Source organism: Lepidochelys kempii, chromosome 11 (assembly GCF_965140265.1).
Source record: "Lepidochelys kempii isolate rLepKem1 chromosome 11, rLepKem1.hap2, whole genome shotgun sequence".
Lineage (NCBI taxonomy): Eukaryota > Metazoa > Chordata > Testudines > Cheloniidae > Lepidochelys > Lepidochelys kempii.
Window position 1 is genome coordinate 27800226 of NC_133266.1, and position 21771 is coordinate 27821996.

The window sequence follows — 21771 nt, forward strand, 5'->3', positions numbered from 1 at the left end:
AGTTGTTAAAATGTAAGTAAACTAAAAGGATTGTTTCTTTACAAGGCCTCTCATTAAAGGCCAGATCCTGCTTCCATTGAAGTCAATGGGAATCTTTCAGCTGACTTCAGCAGAAGTTGGATGAGGTCCTAATTGCTGTAGGCTAGCTCTACATGTGTTTTATGGAAAGAAGCACATATTAAAAATATTTTTCCACCATGTTTCCAATCCAAAAGTTTCAGAGGGTTGGAGAAGCACCCAAAACTTCTGATTTCATTTCAGGACTTTACCTGAGCCTCTGCAAAACAGAGCAGAAATATTTAGTTACCTGAACTATTAACAAAATAATTCAACCAACTCTCACTATTACGTAGTCACTGGTGGCTTATGATCTACTTAAATTGACCATACTTGAGTGAAACTATTATTTGACATTTGACATTTTAAAAATCCTGATAAAAAGCAACTAAGATTATAAATAATATAAAATATACTACTCATTGCTAGAACCCTATGCATAGTTTTAAAACAACATTTTTGAATTGGCTATTGATATAAATAAATTTGTAGTGTTTTTAATAAGAACACTACATTAGCTTTACCCAAAATAAAATAAATAAGATGTGAGGCTGTACCTCACTAGCAATGTCTCTAGAAGCCTTGGCATGTGTTATTTCAATGGCATCAGCTCTTAAGTCATAACCTTTTTCCTTGGCTTCTTCCCAGCTTAGTTGATACAGTTTCTGTGAATGAAGTGAATATGTGAACATACACATAGACAAATTATGAAAAATATTTACACTGACAGTAATCAATATAAATTTAGTTCAAATTACTCATAATGGAATATAAAATGTGTATACATGATCATAATCAGTATAGTTTTTAAATTTAAAAAATCCCCTTTAAAATCCAATCTGTTCCTCTATGTGGATCACTTTCACAGCTGCCTCTGAGGGAGCATAAGTTATGGTTACCGAAGGTTTACTTGTGCTAAAATACATTTACTGAGACACATTTGGTCCTAAGTGAAAAGAAAGAATCTATCCAAAGACTAAATCATTAAGACTAAGGCTTATAGATCAAGCCCAAAACTGATAAGAGCTTTTTAATCTCTGATGTTTCCCTTTTATATGGTAGGAAGTTACCTTCTTCCCAAAAGTTCTGATTCAGTTAATATGTGGTAATTTGGGTACAATGGCCGCAGCTTATTCATCAACATAACACGAATTATCTCTCACAAGTTAATTCATTTGGAAATTAGATATTTACTTTAGCTATTTATATATATAATGGAGCAGGTTTTGAGCTTTGAATACATTAGAATATACATGTCAGACCATGACCTGAGTTTTTACTTTAATATCTTACCTTACTGATGTTCACAGCATTGAGTCTGGACTGCAATATCTCGGGGGTATCAGAAGGAAGGGTAAACTGGGTCTTCTCTTTATCCCAAACCTCTCGATATAAAGCCTAAGGACAAAGCAATCACAGAGATATTTAGTACAATCTTGAGAAATTTATCTTTACTATTTCTGATATATATCTGATCTCATCTTGGACAATTGGTCCAGCTCCCACTGAATCCAATGGCAAAACTCCCACTGATCCAATGTAAACAGGACTAAACTATTTTTTTTTTAACTGAAATTGAACAAAGAAATCAGGTCTAAATTAAGCCTTTTGGGATTCTGAATAATCTCCTTTTGTTTAATTCATTTCCCCCAAAAAATGTCCCTCTCAAAAGTTTTCCCTCATTCTCCAATTCACACTTGATTGGGAAGTAGATTCATCCACTCTTTTGTGTAGCTGTACTGTGAAGGACAAGACTAGCTATTCAGTTTTAAACTATATGTATTATGATTGGGTTTGATGGATTGCTTTTGGGAGGATCCTCTTCTAATTGAGGTGTTTGCTTTATTTAATGGGTTTAAATAAATAAACTTAGTCATTTTGTTCACAAGGGGAAGCACTGTAGTTATTTTAAAAATTCATTTTATACATATATACACCTTTTTATATTACTTATAAATATAACACTTTAAAGTGGAGAGACAGTTTTATGCAATAGAGAAACCATAAACTGCTCAATCCTCCTTCTTGAAGGTTTATTCCAGTTCACTTCCATATTAATAGAAAGACTCTCATTGACTTCAGTGAGGGAGAGATTTCACTCTAAATGCAGGGGGAGATAGTCAGAACAATGGTCTGGAACTGGAAGATTGTTTTAATAATTGTTTCATTATTTGCTTGAAATAAATACTGTGCAATGATTTGCATTCCTTATCAGTGACAGGGTTTCACATTACCTTGTTTATTCCTTGATCAGTAGTTACTGGGGAATGCCTCCTTCTAAAACCCTGAAAGTCCCTGGCAGCTTGAATTCTATATAAAACATACTGTTTCTTCTTTTTATTTTAAATAATAAAACACAATATGCACAGGGACCCTCAAGCACAAATGTAACACATTTCTTACACCACTCTGATTCAGAGCATTAGTCTTCGCCAGCACAATCTCTGGTGTGTCAACAATGCTGGTGAATTTCAATTCATCCGGTCGCGTTCGATACAATCTGTTATTCAGAAGCTCTTGGGCTTTCTTCACTCTATCCACATCTACTGAGCCATCTGGCATCCAGCCAATGCCTCGCAGCCATTCCAGGTCTGACTTGTACACATTCTACAAACAAACATAATTGTATTATTAATTATATATGGCTAGAATGTGAGTTTATTCTCAGTGCACCGCAAGGAGCTACTCTGCACTGCCCAAAGAGTGAACCACAACGGGAACTGACAGTCACATAGCAAAGCCAGGACTGTAATCAAGTAACCCTGACTCTTAGTCTCTTGAAAACACTCCCTGGTTTCTTACAAATGTATTTCATGAACATACCAAAAGTGGAAATAGATAAACTGGACTGGTAACGGATGCTGCATTAGCATCGTGATCCCTCTGTAGTGAAGAGTTCATTGATGACACATAATTGCTAAGGCACAAAAGAAATGCTTCAAAGAAAGCATACAAACCTTGTCAGTCTTCACACCACATTCCCCCACCTATAGGCACAAATTCAGTAGAAATGTACTAATGCATAAAAAAGCACAACAGCGTTAGCAACTGTTCGAGTATGTTAAAAGTAGCCACTGATAAGCACTGTGGGAATTAACAGCTAGGACCCACATTTGGAAAAAAAAATGAAAACAACCACTGAAGAGCTGCTGAAGGAAGGAGAAACTACAGAAAGCGTTGAGGTGGGCAAATCCCCCATGATTATCGTCATGTCACCTTGATGTGCCTACAGAGCCTTATATCTCAACAGTTATTAATGTGGCATCCCCACTTGTATATACACTCCTACTTACATCACTCTGTAGCTCATAGGCCTTCCTTGCCTGGATCACATCATTCTGGTCTGGCAGACATGTCCACTGGTGCAAATACTGGCGGTAGTCAACGTCACTCGCTAATAATTGGCCTTCCTTGGCTGCATAGACAGAAACCATATCAACTGGTATGTTGATCTTAGCCTTCGAACTGTGATAAGCCTTCCTGTATTCTCTGTCATTCTGCATCTTCATTACATGTGCAGCCCATGCCAATTTGGGATCTTCCTTTGCAGTTCGGCATCCGATATAGTGGCCTTTCTGTTTCTCGTGGGTTTCCTTGTATTTGTACTAATAAACATAGAGAGGAAACATTAGCAGAAATAGTCATGAATTGACAGTCTACATGTTCTAAAGCAACAACTGTTTATGAGTGCCCAACTTGGGAACCCATAAAGGATTTTAAAGGGTACTGGATCAGCACTTCTGAAATTCAGGTCCACTGTACAGCGTCTCACGTTGGGCCCCCAAAACCTGACTCCCCAAATCACCAATAACTCTGGAAAATGTGGTCCATCTAACTTAACAGTTTAAAACCATGATAAAAGAAAATTATTTCAGAATTCCCTCACTAGTTACAATACACAGTTATTCCAATTGCTTGGTAACGTTTATAAGCACTGCTACATTTTAGATTTTAACAGAAATCTTGACAGCAGTAATGACAAAAATAACACCCTTGAATTATGTATTGGGAGCAGCAGAAATATAGTCTGTACCTCAATTACTGCAAATGTTTGGTGGATAAAACTTTACAGTGTATTGCAAAATAGCTCTCTGAACCCCTACTGAAACTACTTTGTTACAACAAATGCAAAATACAATCTTTTGTTATCAATAATATTTTACCAATAGCAAATTTTAAGTTCTACTAGAAAGAGAGCGTCAAGACAGGATTTAAAAAAATGCAAATATACAAGACAGCATGCTGTTCATATATGAATACACAACAGCTTTGAATTGAGCTTAGCTAGCTACACAGTTGTCTGCTGTGTTTGATATGAGGATGAATAGGCATGGCCTTTCATAGAAATGAAAGAGAAGGAACAGAGATCGTACCTCACTAGCAATGTCTCTGGAAGCCCTGGCATGTTTGATAGAAATGGCATCGGCTCTTAAGTCATAATCTTTCATCTTGGCATCTTCCCAGGCTTGCTGATAATGTTTCTGTAATCAAAATCAAAGACACAATTTTAGAATTCATTTTTCTCATAAATCATATTTTCATTTGATCCTTACAGTTTTGTGGGTTATCTAAATTATTCTTATCCCCTTAACTAATAATTACTACACACATATAATGATTAATTATGTAGGTCCCAAACCTGAACTCTGATCCACAGAGTCCTGTGCCTACCTGCAGCCCCATTGACTTCAATGAGACTATATGGGCAGAAGGATTCCCCCACACATAGCATATTGCAGGAATGTGGCTATAGATGCGGCATATCAGATCCATTCACACTGTGGGCCTGGTCCAAAGCCTACTGAAGTAATGAAAGGTTCTCATTTTCTTCAATGGTCTTTGGATTATGCCTTGTATTAGTATCACAGAAAAGTCACTGGTCTATTATCTCATTAGAAGTTTTGCTGTATTTTTAATGGAAGCATCTCACACTCTTCCACTGAAACTGTTAAGGTTTAAGATGATCTTCTAAATTAATGCTATCAACATTAAAAGATGTAAAAAGTACTTTGAAACAATGAATTTCATGCAGCCATTAAAAAAAACAAATCAAGGAAGTTCAAAATGGAAACCATGTAAGAATAATGCTAGGTGTCCAAATGAAGCTAAAAGAAGCAAGAGTATTCAGGGAAACTTAATTGATATTTAAGGTGAAAGCCAGTGTTTGATGTGCTTTCATTCATCCAAAGCTAGCCAGTTTTTGTGTACCATGCATCCCAAGAACATCACTGATATTTGCTGCATGGTATTTTGGCCTATAATATCTTGTTCAAACCCCAAACTTCCCAAAGGAAGTTGTCATAAAGAGGACAATTCAGGAAAAGGTATATATTAAACTTTAAAATGCCACAGTTTCATTACTTTCTTTTCTTATCAACACATTATATGTTTATCTAGACAGTCAATATGGTGATCTAGATGCTATGGCGATAGGCTCTATTTATGAATAACAAACAGACAGGCAACAAGTCCATGTTTTAGATCTTGGGTCAGAATCACTGCTGGCATAAGTGGGTGACACTCTATTGGCTTCAAAGAACAGAGAGAGAGAGAGAGAGAGAGAGAGGAATGCTACTGACTCCAGATTAATTAATCTGGCCCATTGTGTTTCATGAACATTGGGCTCATTAACCATATTATGCTGCTTAAATGAACCACAATACTTCATCTACATTCTAAAATACAAAACAGTACAAAAAATAAAGATAGTAAATCTGTGCTTATGTCAGGAAGTTCATAATAAGTGTTCTGAAATGGGGCTGGCTAAAAATGATGCATGTGGCAATGTTCATTTCAATAACACTCCATATTTTTACTTGAAGATCTTACATTGCTGATGTTTAGAGCGTTGACTTTGGACTGCAGCATCTCAGGCGTGTCAGCAGGTAGGTTGACCTGTGTCTTCTCTTTATCCCAGGCTTCACGATAGAGAGGCTAATGAGAAAGTAAAGACCTCATTATTCAATTACAGTGTGAAAGATGCTGTTCTATGTTACTTTCAAAGTAACTGATCTCATGGTATAAACTATTATGTATGTTAGGGTTCTCATTTTATGAATTTTTAACACTAGTGAAGGATCCACAAAAATGTCAGCATGAATGCAGAAAACTTATGGTAACATAAAAGCCAGCTAACCTCACTGATCTGCTTAGAATTGATTTTAGCCAGGACAACTGGTAGTGGGTCAACAATGCTGGTGAATTTCAATGTGTCTGGCCGCTGACGGTATACTCTCTCATTCAGGAGCTCCTGGGCTTTCTTCACTCTATCCACATCCACAGAGCCATCTGGCATCCAGCCAATGCCTCGCAGCCATTCCAGGTCTGACTTGTACACATTCTACAAACAAACACATTAATAATATAATTACAGAAAAAATTTCAGATACAAAAACTAATCTGTTCCCTATGCATCCAACAAATAGAGCAGAATTAGGATGACATCCCCATCACCATACTTTTTTGGGCAACTGGTAAATTTGAATAAAGTTTTGCAATTCCAATTATCACCTCAACATTCAAACATGCGTACTTTACCTACAGTTGAACTTGGGCTCCCCCAGAGAGACTGGAATATTAGAATCTGGGCTTCTCCAAATTCTAGAGTGCTCTCAACTGAAGAGAAGCATCCATAGCTTTACAAGCATTTACCATTAATCCATTTGCACATGCGATTACTAATTGGCAAGTATAATCATGGGAAATGCATGCACAAATTAAGCTCAAAATTACAAAAGCACTTTGGCCTTAATCCTGTTAGTCCTAACACTGTGTGCAACAACAGGGAGCCTAAGCTTGTTGCATTTCAGTGCAAGTGGGAGCAAAGTCTGTGATTGGGAGCAAGCAAAGTTAAGCACTAGGAATAGACCTCTGCACTAAGTGGAACTCTCAAGCTACTTGTGCACCTTCTGCCTCACTCTCAAAAGCACACGGAAAAAATGGATCAGAATATGGCTAGAGAATGGGTGTGTTAAAGGAGACATCCATTACACAATACACTCTCAGGTCTTACTCTTCCTAATAGTCAGGACTAATTTGGCAGCTACATATCAGTCCATTTTTTAATACAGAATAGGGTTTCCCCAGAATTCTCACTCCTGCAGTGACACATAAAACGCTCTGCACTTGCAGTGTTTGAGGAAAAAAGCCTTTTGCATGCATGTTTGCACTCCTAACTTGCCTGGAAATCAACTAGAGCAGGTCAGGAATTTTCAATCAGAATGACTTTCTGATGGAAAATTCTCTTTTCACATACTCAAAAATTTCTGGGGAAAAATTATATTTTGCTGGAAAATGACAGCTCCTTGGGTCCCAGCCTAGAAGGCTCTGGACAAATTTACTTTTTGCCTGAGGAGAGAAAGTGAAATTGACAAGAACCTACTAGGTAAGGCCAGCAAGCAGAAAAATTCTGTTTTGATTCTCTCCAAATGGTATTTTTCTTCAAATTCCTTCCTGTGAAAAATTTCACATTTGACTTTTCATCCTCATTTGGAGCAAAAAAAATTTGTTTGCAGGATCAGGTACATAATGGATACATTTTACTCTAAAATGTTTGAATAGATATTTGCACACACACATATAAAAGACTTTATTTTGCATTTGTTTTTTACTCACATCACTCTGCAGCTCATAGGCCTTCTTAGCTTGGATCACATCATTCTGGTCTGGCAGACATGTCCACTGGTGTAGGTAATGGCGGTAATCAACATCACTGACCAGTTCCTGACATTTCTTGGCCTGCACAATTCCCAGCATGTCCACTGGGCTAGTGTATTTGGTCTTTGATTTCTCAAAATATTTCTTGTACTCCCTGTCACTCTGGATCTTTGCTGCATGCATAGACCACATCATCTTTGGATCATCCTGGATGGTGCGGGCTCCCACATGGTGACCTCTCTGTTTCTCATATGCTTCTTTATATTTATACTATTAAAAACAGAAACAGAGTTCAGTTATGATTTACATATTCATGGAAAAGTGAATAATGGACCAGATCCTCAGATGCATAATTCAGTTTTGTTCTAACATAAGAACATAAGAATGACCTTACTGGGTCAGACCAAAGGTCCGTCCAGCCCAGTATCCTGTCTTCCAACAGTGGCCAATGCCAGGTGCCCCAGAGGGAGTGAACCTAACAGGTAATGATCAAGTGATCTCTCTCCTGCCATCCATTTCCACCCTCTGACAAACAGAGGCTAGGGACACCACCATTCCTTACCCATCCTGGCGAATAGCCATTAATGGACTTAACCTCCATTAATTTATCTAGTTCTCTTTTAAACCCTGTTATAGTCCTAACCTTCACAACCTCCTCAGGCAAGGTGTTCCAGAGGTTGACTGTGCACTGAGTGAAGAAGAACTTCCTTTTATTTGTTTTAAAAATGCTGCCAATTAATTTCATTCAGTGGCCCCTAGTTCACAACCTCCTCAGGCAAGGAGTTCCACAGGTTGACTGCGTGAAGAAGAACTTCCTTTCATGTGTTTTAAACCTGCTGCCCATTAATTTCATTTGGTGGCCGCTAGTTCTTATATTAACGTCAAAGCAGCTAGGCCAATTTATATCAGCTGAGGACATGGCCTACTTAATTTGAGGCAAATCTGATACAAAATGAATACAAATTACCACATAATTGTAAAGATAGCAAAATAATCTTCAGTGATCAGTACTTTTTACTGTCTCAGTTTAATAATAATATTAGAATAAAAATCATTTCTTGTAGGCAAATATCTTGATTCAGAGCTTGAAATCTCTAATTTCCCCTCGCTCCCTGAATATCAGTAATATCATGTGATGTGTTAATATTTTATAATATATATTTCTAGGTTGGTTTGTTTAATGTCAATAGTTTTAATGTTACACTCTCTTCAGTGTGATGTTGGATATTTTTCTGCACTAATCTGTTTCTATGATGTTTATTTTTTAAACCAGAATTTGATATACTTTTATTTTTTAATGATTTATTATTCTATTCCTATGTTTTGTCACTTAAAAGAATGCATATTTTTATTATTTCACAAGTTTACTAAAAACAAAATGAGAAAAACCCTTAATATAAAGTTAAAATGATAGATTAGCAGAAGAAGCACATACATCACTAGCAATATCTCTTGATGCCTTTGCACTTCGAATTGGAATTGCATCAGCTCTTATATCATAATCCCTCATCTTGGATTCTTCCCAACCTTGTGTGTAAAGTTTCTACAGAGAGGAAGACAAAATATTTGAGATGAAAATACAGTATTATACCAATTGTTTCTTAGAGAGAAAATGAAACCATACATTCAAATAGGTTCTTTAAAAGTGAAATGAATGCTTACTTAATTTCTGATTTTGTATTTGTTTGGTATGTTTTTTTAAATAGTCTTACCTGGCTAACATTAGCTGAATTGGCTTTTGCCAACATAATGGCTGGAGTGTCTGGCATGACGTGAATTGTGGTTTTGTCAGCATTCCAGGCTTCTGTGTATAAACGCTGTGGAAGGGGGGAAAACAATTTAAAAAAAGATTTTAATGAAACATTTAAATAAACACAGTTTTTGCAAGTGGAAGGATTTCATACTTTAAATCTACAGTGTTTTCAAAGAAAAACTAAATTGGGCTTATAGGTGAATTTACTCCCATGTGTCTAGATATCAAATAATTTTATCTGCTAGTTTTTATAGCCTAAGTATGGGTGTACTATACATTTAGCACAATTAGCCTACAGCTTATCTAATGTCCATTCAAGCCAATGGAAAGACTCCCATTGATTATGGTGAGATTTGGTTCAGGTCCCTGATAAATACAATTGTGGAGCTTGGGCTGACACTCAAAGAAAGCTAAAGATACATAATAGATACGCATTGCCCACTGTGCCCAAAGAATTCTGCACACCTTGAGAAAAATACAGTAAAACGGAAAGCAACAATTAGCAAAAGTCGACAAAACCAAAGCCTTGAACCAGAACATGGCATATATATAGCCAACGTCTGAACACATACCTACAAAACTAAGACCCACCCATTGAAAACACCCTAATACGTCATTGGGGACAGTTTGAGCAAATCTTTAATACTCTTGATACTTTGTGATCTCCAACTGCAAAACCCAACTAGGTGACTTTCTTCTCCTCATTGTGCCCCAACCTGCTCTGCCATGTTAATTGGCTGATTCAGTATTGCTGGGAGGTTCTAGTGGGAGAAGGATATCCAGGACTCTCTGGGATATATTTTTCGGGAGAAGGAGGAAGAGATAATTTGTGATGTTAGTTACCCTACCCAGGCTACTATAAATGGGAGGCAGCCTTATTCCCTAGGGGACACAAGCTCTTACCTCTGAGCTCTCAGTTGTCATACAGGAGCTGATGCTCCAGTCTGCACCATGCAGCTCAATACCATACGTAACAGATGTCTCCCTATTCTATACAGGTTCGTATGCCATGCTCATCACTGTAGTATTTGAGTGTCTTCCAGTAATGCATTCAGCAATGTATTGCCTAGCATTGCACCTTGTCCCAGAGGGGTGTGCCCCATGTCCCTTATTTGGGGACACCACATCTGCACATTTTGCAGCATTGTCTGAAATGGTTCTGCAACCTGCAAACAGCCTCAGCCTTGCTTAGTAGGTCACTTTCCATAAAGGAGTTCTGGCACACACTGAGTTGAGAGTTTTTAAAAATAAAAAACCCTTTACAGTGCAGCCAATCTGGTACTGGTGTGGAGAAGAAGGAATAGAAATTCACCAACAATTTTATTTCTGTTTTTAGTCAACATTTGATTATGGTGCAATTTTTCTGACCAGCTCTGTTAGGCAGCCAGTGCTGTTGGGGTAGAGTGCTCAAATCCCAGTGCAGAGGCCTTGCACACAGTCCTAGGCACCACTTAACCCCCGGATTAAGACTATAACACATGCAGCATAAGGTGTGTAGAGTGTCACATATGGAACCTAGGCTCTGGAGTGAACATCCTCCTCTGTGAGAAACAACACTTCATCAGCAGGCCTCTGTGTTCTGTATTAACTGCAATTTCCAAATGATTTAAAATATAGCTGCACACAGAATGTATTAAACAAATCCAGTCTGGAGGAGAAAAAACAAAGAGATCCTACATCTGAAAGAAAAGGGGCCAACCTTCTTACCAAGTGGAAAGGATCTAAAGGACTCTTGGTAACCACAGCTACCTAACAGCAGCTGCTGTCTGACATTTTGCTTCTTTGGGAACACTTACCTCTTTCAACCAAAGTGCATTGCCCATTCCATGAACCAACCTCAGAGTCAGTAACACCTGTGAATTTTTCTGGGAGACTCACCTTGTTCATTGTCTCAGCATTTTGCTTTGCCAAAACCAACTCCAGCGAATCTGTCACACTGGTAAATTTCATTTGGTCTGCGGGCTGGCGATACTGCTTTTCACTCAGGATTTCTCCAGCTCTCTTCACCTTCTCAACATCTATGGAACCAATGGGGACCCAGCCTGTACCCTTCAGCCATTCCAGGTCTGATTTGTAAACAGCCTAAAATTTAATTAATGTTCAATCAGTCATTTGGAGGAACAATCAAATGAATATATGAATAAATGCAACTGATTTATACACTACTCACTTCATGTAACATTATCTATTACTACAAAATGGTCATTTAATTCTGACTCATTTCTTCCAAGGTAGATAAAATAATTATTACACAGCACAATGAATGGGAAAATGGAAGGACTCCACAGACTCATTATTAGGGCACCTTTGACAGATCAAAGATCAAGAAAACAGCAAGGATTTGGTGGCAAAGGATCGGTAACAGGATATGGAACATTTCACAAGCCAGTAGGGGCAGAAGCAGCCAAAGCAGGGACTACTGCACTGAGGAAGAAGGGGAGAAAATGGGGCCCAGCTGAGGCCACCCTTCCCCTGGACCCAGAACTGCACAGGGGAGACACCCCTCCATTCAGGAGGTACTAGAACCCAGATGGTGCCTACCTTAACTTCCCCTTCATTCCCCACATCAGGGAGCTGCAGAGAGGCAACAGACAGAGGTTCCAGCTGGTAGGGGCTGAAGCAGCCAAAGCAGGGATCTTTGGACTTCTGGACATTTGGAAAACTTTCCACAGTTTTGACTAGACTTTCTCTGGCCTTTGTTGATTGGTGTTTGCTCCAACCCTCTCCTTCTACCGCCCAGTCTCTTCACCTGAGCTTCATTCCATTCCTACTCCCTCTTACCATCTTCTCACCTGCCCTATCCCCCTGAGCATTTCCCCTTCCCTGTTCTTTTGATTTAGCTGATTCCCTCCTAAGTAACTCCTAACCCCAGAAAAAATCATGGAATTAACATGACATTTGCCGCCATCTCATTGTTTACTCTGCTTGTGTGTTCTACCCCTTCCCCTACCCTGTGTCTGTGTCGTCCTTTTAGATTGCAAGCTCTTCAGGTCAGGGACGTCTGCTACTCTCTGTTTGTACAGCACCTAGCACAACAGGGCTCCACTCTTGGTTGGCTCTTAGGCACTACCATTGTAAGGATGTTAAATAGACATCTGTGTGCAGTAGGATGACCAGATGTCCCGATTTTATAGGAACAGTCCTGATATTTGGGGCTTTTTCTTAAATAAGCTCCTATTACCACCCACCCCCGTCCCGATTTTTCACACTTGCTATATGGTCACCCTAGTGTGCAGGCATGTCAGGGTAAAATTGGGCCTGTTGCATGTATTACACATGTTGTGCACTCACATCACTCTGCAGCTCATAGGCCTTCTTAGCTTGGATCACATCATTCTGGTCTGGCAGACATGTCCACTGGTGCAGGTAATGGCGGTAATCAACATCGCTGACCAGTTCCTGACATTTCTTGGCCTGCACAATTCCCAGCATGTCCACTGGGCTAGTGTATTTGGTCTTTGATTTCTCAAAATATTTCTTGTACTCCCTGTCACTCTGGATCTTGGCTGCATGCATAGACCACATCATCTTGGGATCATCCTGGATGGTGCGGGCTCCCACATGGTGGCCAAGCTGCTTGCGATACCCTTCTTTGTATTTGTACTAAAATAAAATATATTTATATTCACTGTGACAGTTTTCAACTCGGAAACAATGTACCCAACTTAACTAGAATATGCATACCCTCAGACTGGAAAAAAATGTATTAGACTTTCTTTAATATGCTATTTTATTCATTTCGTTCAAAAGAAGAGAAAAATAAGTTAAGGTATTCTATCTTGCTATCTCCATAAACACATTACTACTAAATTTGCATACCTTATCGCTTACAACCATGTACTTAATATCTTGTTTGTGGTCTCACATCCTTTTAATTTTTTAGGATGTATGATAAAATTCTTAAGGAAAGAACACAACGTCTGCTGACAAATTAACATCAACTGGCACATTTATCTTCTATTTAATTAGTGATGCCAAGGACAAAACCAACCTGGAGAGTGAACTACCTTCTAACCCCTACTGGTGTTGCCCTAGGTGAGCAGTGAGGCACACTGGCAGAGTAGTGAAAGGGAGACTTTATTGTCATTGCTTATGCCATATCTGTTCCATGGATGAGTCATCTTCAATCACATGGGCTTTCAATACAACAACTTTTCATCAGCACTAAAATCTTCTCATGGCAGAAAAAGGGGATTGTTTAGGACTGTTAATATTATTTATTATTTTTTCTGAAGCATTTAATTCTTCTCTCAAAAAGTAGTAAATAGGTACCTTATATAATCTCACTATGTGCCTGATCCAACACTCATTGTACTCAATGGAAATATTTCAATGGGCATAGGACTAGGCTTTATATTATTTATTTTATCACTGCAATGTATTTGTCTAAGGCCTCTATCACTGTAGATCTTGATATGGTCCTTTATTTTCAGATGCAAGAAGCATGCACTATAATTATTGGATAGTAATAGAATCTATTGTACAATTTAAAAGCATTTACATAGAAAAATTATAGAGTACAAATTCTGAACTCTTTTCCATAAGAAACATGTCCCTGTAGATATAACAAAAAAGGTTACTTACTTCACTGGCAATATTTCTGGATGCCTTGGCAGCCTGAATTGGAATGGCATCAACACGTAAGTCATAACCTCTCTTTTTCAATTCCTCCAAGGCTAATTTGTACAATTTCTATGAGAAAGGAAACCATTTATATTTTTATCTCATTAACCAGGCACTTTATGCACCTCCCTTGTAGTTAAGCATGTTACACATGTATATAACAAAACCCATTAAGTCACTAGAAAACATGATTAATATTCAAAATGGGAAAACCTGATTTAAATATGACCCATAGCTACCTGCCCTAGGTAGTAGGAAAATGCACATTTCCAACATTTTATTGTATAAATCTGGCAGCAGTAAGGGAGTGGAAAGCAGGGATGGTGGGAATCTACCTGAAGACCAAGAAATGAGGTGAAAGGTTTCCAAGATGCGAAGTTTTGCACTGTTGCAAATTCTCATTATTTCCTGAAAAACATTTTTTCACAAGGACACTGACAAAACGAAAGAGGGGAGTTTCCCAGTGTGCTATTTACATATGTCAAGAGTTTACCACAGGATAAGCTCCTAGTTTAATGCTGATACTACTTTTGAAAATCAAAAGTCAGACACCAAGAAGATAATTTAAATTATAGCAAAAATCTGTCTTAACTAACATTACTGGCCACACGTGGCACTATACAGATGTGCAGCATTATCGTATTCATTGAAAAGCCAGACATAACAAAATTGTACTGTCCAGAGCTCATTATTTCATCCTTTCAGTTTTTTACTTTTACCCACCTCACTGCAGTTTATTTGGTTGAGTTTTGCGAGCATGATATCTGGAGTGTCAGGCATGACATGAATTGTAGTTTTGTCTTTGTCCCATGCTTCAGTGTATAAGCGCTAAGAATGAAGACAGGAAGAGACTATTGTTATTATTTCTGAATAGAAATGAAAGGTAATTCAGTAATAACCTACAGTAACTATCTATCAAACCTTGCCATTATTACTCTGGCAAAACTGTTATACACAAAGGGAATTTATCTGAGGAGAGCGGCTCATATTTGGCTCCACATTTAGAAATTGATTACATCAGTTTACAACAATAAAAAGGCTGAGGCAAACCTAAGGTGTCTGATGAGCTATTGCAGCTGACTACACACATATGCCCAAGAAAAAGCTCACTGTAATATCCTGAATAATCTTAGTAACTTGATTCTTGCTTTACATGTCCTCCTTTGTACTTAATAAGATAGGTCCTACATACTGCTTTGCAAACATACTGTTTTATCTCAGGACATCAACATTACTTTGAATCATGTAGGAGTCGGCAGCGCATCCGTACAAGGACACAAGTGTCTGTGGTAAAAATGTTGAGGTCCGTGGTAATATTTCAAGAAACGTTGAATGACTGAATGACATAACCCCCGCCCGCCCCCAATGTCTGTCACTATGTACTGTAATTTTGTCAAGTGTCCATCGCGCAACATAGTGGTGCTGATCCCTAAGTATTCCTAATTTTCTGTCTTTAATCATGAGTAGCACAGCACAGATGTATTACTTATCAAATCATTACTCACCTTATTCATTGTCTCTGCATTATTCTTGGCCAAGACCATTTCTAGAGAATCTGTCACACTAGTAAATTTGAATGTGTCAGGAGGCTGACGGTATATTTTATCACTTAAGATCTCTCCAGCTTTCTTGGCTTTTTCAACATCCAGGGAACCAACTGGAACCCAACCAATGCCTCTCAGCCATTGGAGATCTGACTTGTAGTAATTCTGTTAACAAAATAAATACAAAAGAAATTCCTTAGTTCACTTTTCCACATTATCATCCCGGTACATTTTATCTAAATTTTATAACTACTGAACAACTAGCTAGCTGTGACTAAAACATACAGCAAATGAAAAGGGAAAACAAATTAAAAGCTATAATATAGTAAAACCTAGATTTTGGCTAGAATTCAGGGGTGAAAAACTGGTCCACTGCATAAATGGCAAAACTACCATTTTATCCAAAGAATGCATCATTGAAAAGCAATATCATACAGAAGAGCCATCTTTAGAATTCATCTCAAGTCTTTCTTTCTCAGGTTGACCTCCAAGACCCAAACAATGCTATCTAGCTACTCTAGTTGATTTTTATCAACATCCTTTTTGTACATCTATGCTTTCATCTTTTTACATACACCCCTCCTGGTCTCTGCTCTCCACTCCAGCTACATTCCACAATACGCTTTTTGGCTCCAGACATTGCATCTTCCTCAATGCCACCCTTGCACAACCTGCCATTTACTACATATCATGCATATTTCTTTGACTCAGGCTCCTCTCCAGTTACAACATGGTTGTTCTGACATTGCTTATTGTGGTTCACAATTTTAGCCCTAGTGATAGTAATGAAATGCATGGAGCTTGGCAATGCTGCTTTGCAAGACTGTATGAACATTTCCTTTGACATATTAATCCATATAGGTGCATTTTTACCTATTCCTCATTTCACTTCAAGGTCCAGGTTCAAATAAATCCAAAATCTCAAAGTAGTGAACCTTAGTTAAAAATCACTGCATTTCACCTGGACTAAAACCATGAGTAACTAACAATTTCTCATAATTTCAATCATAAATGGGGACAAATGTGCTTAAACGGGTCTTAAATTTGAACTAATTAAGAAGTCTTTTAATGGATTTAATCTGAGTTTCCATTTGTAACAAAACCTGTTACAATACTAGAACTGGTGTTTTATTGAGAACACTTGGCTCTACTGTTATCAGTATGTGAAATCATTTTTCATCTAAGGTACAGTATCAAATACAGTCATCTTCTGGAACTGAAACAGAAAAGGTACTTACATCACTCTGTAGCTCATAGGCCTTTCTAGCATGAATGACATCATTCTGGTCTGGCAGACACGTCCACTGGTGAAGAGGATGTCTATAATCAACGTCACTGACCAGTTCCTGACATTTCTTTGCCAGCACAATCCCCAGCATATCCACTGGACTATTATACTTGGTCTTCCATTTCTCAAAATCTTTCTTATACTCCCTGTCACTCTGGATTTTGGCAACATGCATAGACCATACCATCTTGGGATCATCCTGGATGGTGCGGGCTCCCACATGATGGCCTAGCTGCTTGCGATATCCTTCTTTGTATTTGTACTGAAGGAAAAAGCAAAATATAATGTTCCTTTAATCAATAATATTGTGACTATTAATTTTAAATAGTTCTAACAAGAAACTCTCCAAAAATTATTTATAAATTATAGCTATCATGATGCTTTCAAGGTATTTTATCGCGGTAGTGTCATGGCTTTGCATTCTAGGCAACTGAATTGTGAATTAGAACTTTAAATGGGATAGACATTCTGGGATATAAAGAATTATTAAACTTTCTTTTTGTAATGTTAAAGAGAAATAATTGTGATATGCATGTACTATGAGTTTTTTTAACAATTAAAGATTTAATTAATGAAGTAGGTCTTTTTTTTTTGCCTAAAATTATGTACAACAGACCTTTATCTATGCCATGCACGTGAAGTTGAATCTCTTAGTGTTTTAATTATTATTTTTATTTTCAATTTAAATGTTTAAATATATGCACCACAGCTTTACAACATATAAACCACATCTTCATTGTTTAATCAAACCTCCTGTTGCAGAATTTACATATGGAATTTACAGAAAGCAAAGGTTCCTTGTAAGTATGTAGAGAAATAAAGAGCAGTTTCTTACATCACTGGCAATATCTCTGGATGCTTTGGCAGTCTTGATGGGAATAGCATCAATTCGCAAGTCACAGCCTCTCTTCTTTGCCTCTTCCATGGCAAGTTTATATAGACTCTATGAAAAGAACTAAACAGAGTTAAATTCTCATAGCTGGACTATGCATGTTGCCTTCTCTGCAAAACAGTCAGCTCAGAAAGACAACAACTAGAAGAATTATCATACAATCGATTCAGATCTAACAATCTAATTTTCTTAACTGAAAAAGCCAGATCATCATCTGGTGTAAATTCAGATCAGCTGAGGATCTGGGCCAAAGAGTCTAGCTAATGGTTGTACTATTTGTCTATCTTCTTCTTTAACTGATGTAGAATAGAATACAATTTTACAGATCACACTTGTAGTGTCAACGCCTCCACTGTAAATGGATCAAATCTTACTTTCCAAAGCAACTGCTTATTGATGCTTATATATTTGCCCCTTACTTACACTGATCAGAAGCACTTTAGGTCTTAAGAATCAAGTTAGAAATGATTTGTTTGATATTTTCAAATATAGGATGAATTTCACAACTTTTTAGCACTAGTACCTTTAACAGGAGGAGCCTCAGCAATTCACTGGAGAACCCATTTGTGGACCTTAGCTCATACTGATGATCACTGAACAAGAGATTTATCTCTTTGAAGTCAGTGGGACTCTTCTCATTTGCTCCAACCCCTCAGACAGAGACAAACACCTACAAGAACTCTATCAAGCATTCTCACAACTACAGTACCCACCTGCTGAAGTGAAGAAACAGATTGACAGACCCAGAAGAGTACCCAGAGGTCACCTACTACAGGACAGGCCCAACAAAGAAAGTAACAGAACGCCACTAGCCGTCACCTTCAGCCTCCAACTAAAACCTCTCCAGCGCATCATCAAGAATCTACAGCCTATCCTGAAGGAGGATCCCTCACTCTCACAGATCTTGGGAGATAGGCCAGTCCTTGCTTACAGACAGCCCCACAACCTGAAGCAAATACTCATCAGCAACCACACACCACACAACAAAAACACTAACCCAGGAACCTATCCTTACAACAAAGCCCATTGCCTACTCTGTCCACATATCTATTCAAGGGACACCATCATAGGACCTAATCACATCAGCCACACTATCAGAGGCTTATTCACCTGCACATCTACCAATGTGATACATGCCATCATGTGCCAGCAATGCCCCTCTGCCATGTACATTGGCCAAACTGGACAGTTTCTACGTAAAAGAATAAATGGACACAAATCAGATGTCAAGAATTATAACATTCAAAAACCAGTCAGAGAACACTTCAAACCTCCCTGGACACTCAATTACAGACCTAAAAGTCGCCATTATTCGACAAAAAAACTTCAAAAACAGACTCCAACGAGAAACTGCAGAACTGGAATTAATTTCAAACTGGACATCATTAAATTAGGCTTGAATAAAGACTGGGAGTGAATAAGTCATTACGCAAACGAAAAACTATTTCCCCACGCTACTTTTCCCCCTACTGTTTCCAACACCTGTTTGTCAACTGTTTGAAATGGGCCATCCTGATTATCACTACAAAACTTTTTTTCTCCTGCTGATAATAGCCCACCTTACTCGATTACTCTCGTTAGAGTTGGTATGGTAACCCCCATTTTTTCATGGTCTCTGTATGTAATATCTTCCTACTGTATTTTCCACTGCATGCATCTGATGAAGTGGGCTTTAGCCCACGAAAGCTTATGCTCAAATAAATTTGTTAGTCTCTAAGGTGCCACAAATACTCCTCGTTCTTTTTGCTGATACAGACTAACACGGCTACCACTCTGAAACTTCTCAAAAGAGTGCTCACCATCATGAATAAAGGTTCCACAATCAAGCCAGAAGACTACTATGCTGGAATATGGAAAACATTTTGATGTTCACTTTTTGGCAGGTAAATGTTATGGGATAAGTCAGGAAACTTAGTGTAAATATTTATTTCAAGTTTGTTAAGATATATTTTGGCCAAGCCAATGACACAGCATGATTCCACTTAGATTATTAATACACTCATGACAGAAACTGTGCTTTTGCTTACCTGGCTGTAGTTGAGCTTGTTCTGTCTTGCCAATGTAATCTCTGGTGTGTCAGGCATCATGTGGATTTGAGACTTGTCTTTATCCCAGGCTTCAGTGTATAAACGCTGCAAATGAAATAACAAATGTTAAACCAACAGCAATAAACAAGATAATGATCAACATATGAAGACCTCATAAAACATAATAAAGTATTTTAATAACATTACTTCAAGTACCGCCTAAAAATCATATAATGTCTACATTTACACTAACCTCTTTCCAGGTCAAGATTCTGAAAGGGCTTCGATTTCAAAAACATGTGTCTAAGTTGCAAGATTTCCACTGGAAAAGACTCCTGCTCTTGCTTATTTTGCACACCCTCTGGGCATAGGGACTAATGAAAATATCAGTAAAGTCAATTGAAAGACTCACACTGACATTAATGGGCTTTGAATCAGGTCCACAAAGTGTAGGCAAGCACTGAGGCCCTGAATACTATGACAAATTATTTTAATGTATGGACATTTTCAGAGACAACTCGTTCCCAGCTATTTTACAAATTGCTACATGTGTCTGGAATTATAGCTAATTGATCATTATAGCCTGGGTCTAATACATATTTGGTAATGTAATTTGGGTCTAATACATATAATTACAAATGTAATTTGTTATCTTTAACGGTTTGCAGCACTAGTACCTTTCTCAGAAAGCTAGGACTCACCTTATTCATTGCTTCTGCATTATGCTTGGCCAAGACCATTTCCAAAGAATCCGTTACACTAGTAAATTTTAATTTGTCTGGTGGCTGACGATATATATTGTCACTAAGGATCTGTCCAGCTTTCTTGGCTTTTTCAACATCCAGGGAACCAACTGGGACCCAACCGATGCCTCTCAACCATTGAAGATCTGACTTGTAGCAATTCTATTAACCGTAAATACAAAGGTAACTATTTAGTTAACGTATTCAGCTAAACATCCCAGTACATCTCATGCAGGGACTGTGCAAGCCCTGTGCACTGAAAAAAACCCCTCCTCCCTCTCTGCACTGGCTCTTAGCCAGCCAGTTACGATCCTTCCCCTCACCTTAGACGTATATTGTCTCCCCATCTTCCTCGGGTATCCTCCATCCTACCATGTGTCAGGAAAAGGCTGAGCGAAAATATGTGCTTTTCACTTGGAGTCTTGCATCAATAAAGCCATGAATTTCAGAGTTGAGGGACTTCCACTAAGAACACCCTGACTCAGACATCCAAATTTACAGCTGTGAGCTCAGATGCCTTAGGTGAGCTGGAAGGACGAAACCTTCCCACAAGTTTCATTAAGAAGCCACTCCATAGATACTACTGTGGGCATGGCTCACTTTGATTCCCCCCTCAAGTGGGTTTAAAGATCCAATCATTCAGCATAATTCATACACCCACTGGCAGTGACCCCGACTTTATACAGCCACAGAGAAAATAATCATGGAACAGCACTTTGTGATGGGGACCAGGTGTGGCGTTCCCTTTCAGAGCTTCTCTTTAGCCTGTCTCACTGCACAATAGAACTATTGAACCACCATTCCAGAGGTTTCAGGTCCTCTACACCCACCAAAAGGGAACGATATAATGCTGAAAGCATAATTTACTATGCAACTGTGATCACTGATACATAAGGCTCTGTGTTTGCCACAGAGGTCATGGATTCTGTGACTTTCCGTGACCTCTGTGACTTCTGCAGCAGCCCCGTGAGCCACCTGAGCAGCTCGGGCAGTCCCCGGGTCAGTTGCACTGGCTGCTGCTGGGGCAGTCGCAGGGCCCTCCAGCAGCAGGAGTTTGGGGGGGAGGGGCTCAGGGCTTGGGGCCGCTGCTTACCTTGGGGCAGGTGGAGTCTTCTCCCTCAGCTCCCCTAGCTCCACAGGCTGCCTCTGCCGGCAGCCAGGCACTGTCCCCGCAGCTCCCATTGGTCA

General features: G+C 38.6%; 1 protein-coding gene across 1 annotated transcript in view; it reads right to left on the reverse strand.

Annotated features, from left to right (window-relative positions):
- NEB (nebulin) overlaps positions 1-21771 on the reverse strand; it is a 193958-nt gene that overhangs the window by 78606 nt on the left and 93581 nt on the right. Inside the window, exons 65-83 of the mRNA XM_073306879.1 lie at positions 20542-20745; positions 19841-19945; positions 17757-17864; positions 16872-17183; positions 15595-15798; positions 14813-14917; positions 14051-14158; positions 12758-13069; positions 11345-11548; positions 9426-9530; positions 9149-9256; positions 7672-7983; positions 6194-6397; positions 5887-5991; positions 4431-4538; positions 3351-3662; positions 2461-2664; positions 1351-1455; positions 615-722 (exon numbers count right to left, since the gene is read on the reverse strand). Of these exons, the coding sequence (XP_073162980.1) occupies positions 615-722; positions 1351-1455; positions 2461-2664; positions 3351-3662; positions 4431-4538; positions 5887-5991; positions 6194-6397; positions 7672-7983; positions 9149-9256; positions 9426-9530; positions 11345-11548; positions 12758-13069; positions 14051-14158; positions 14813-14917; positions 15595-15798; positions 16872-17183; positions 17757-17864; positions 19841-19945; positions 20542-20745 (3333 nt within the window). The remainder of the gene's footprint in view (positions 1-614; positions 723-1350; positions 1456-2460; positions 2665-3350; positions 3663-4430; positions 4539-5886; positions 5992-6193; positions 6398-7671; positions 7984-9148; positions 9257-9425; positions 9531-11344; positions 11549-12757; positions 13070-14050; positions 14159-14812; positions 14918-15594; positions 15799-16871; positions 17184-17756; positions 17865-19840; positions 19946-20541; positions 20746-21771) is intronic.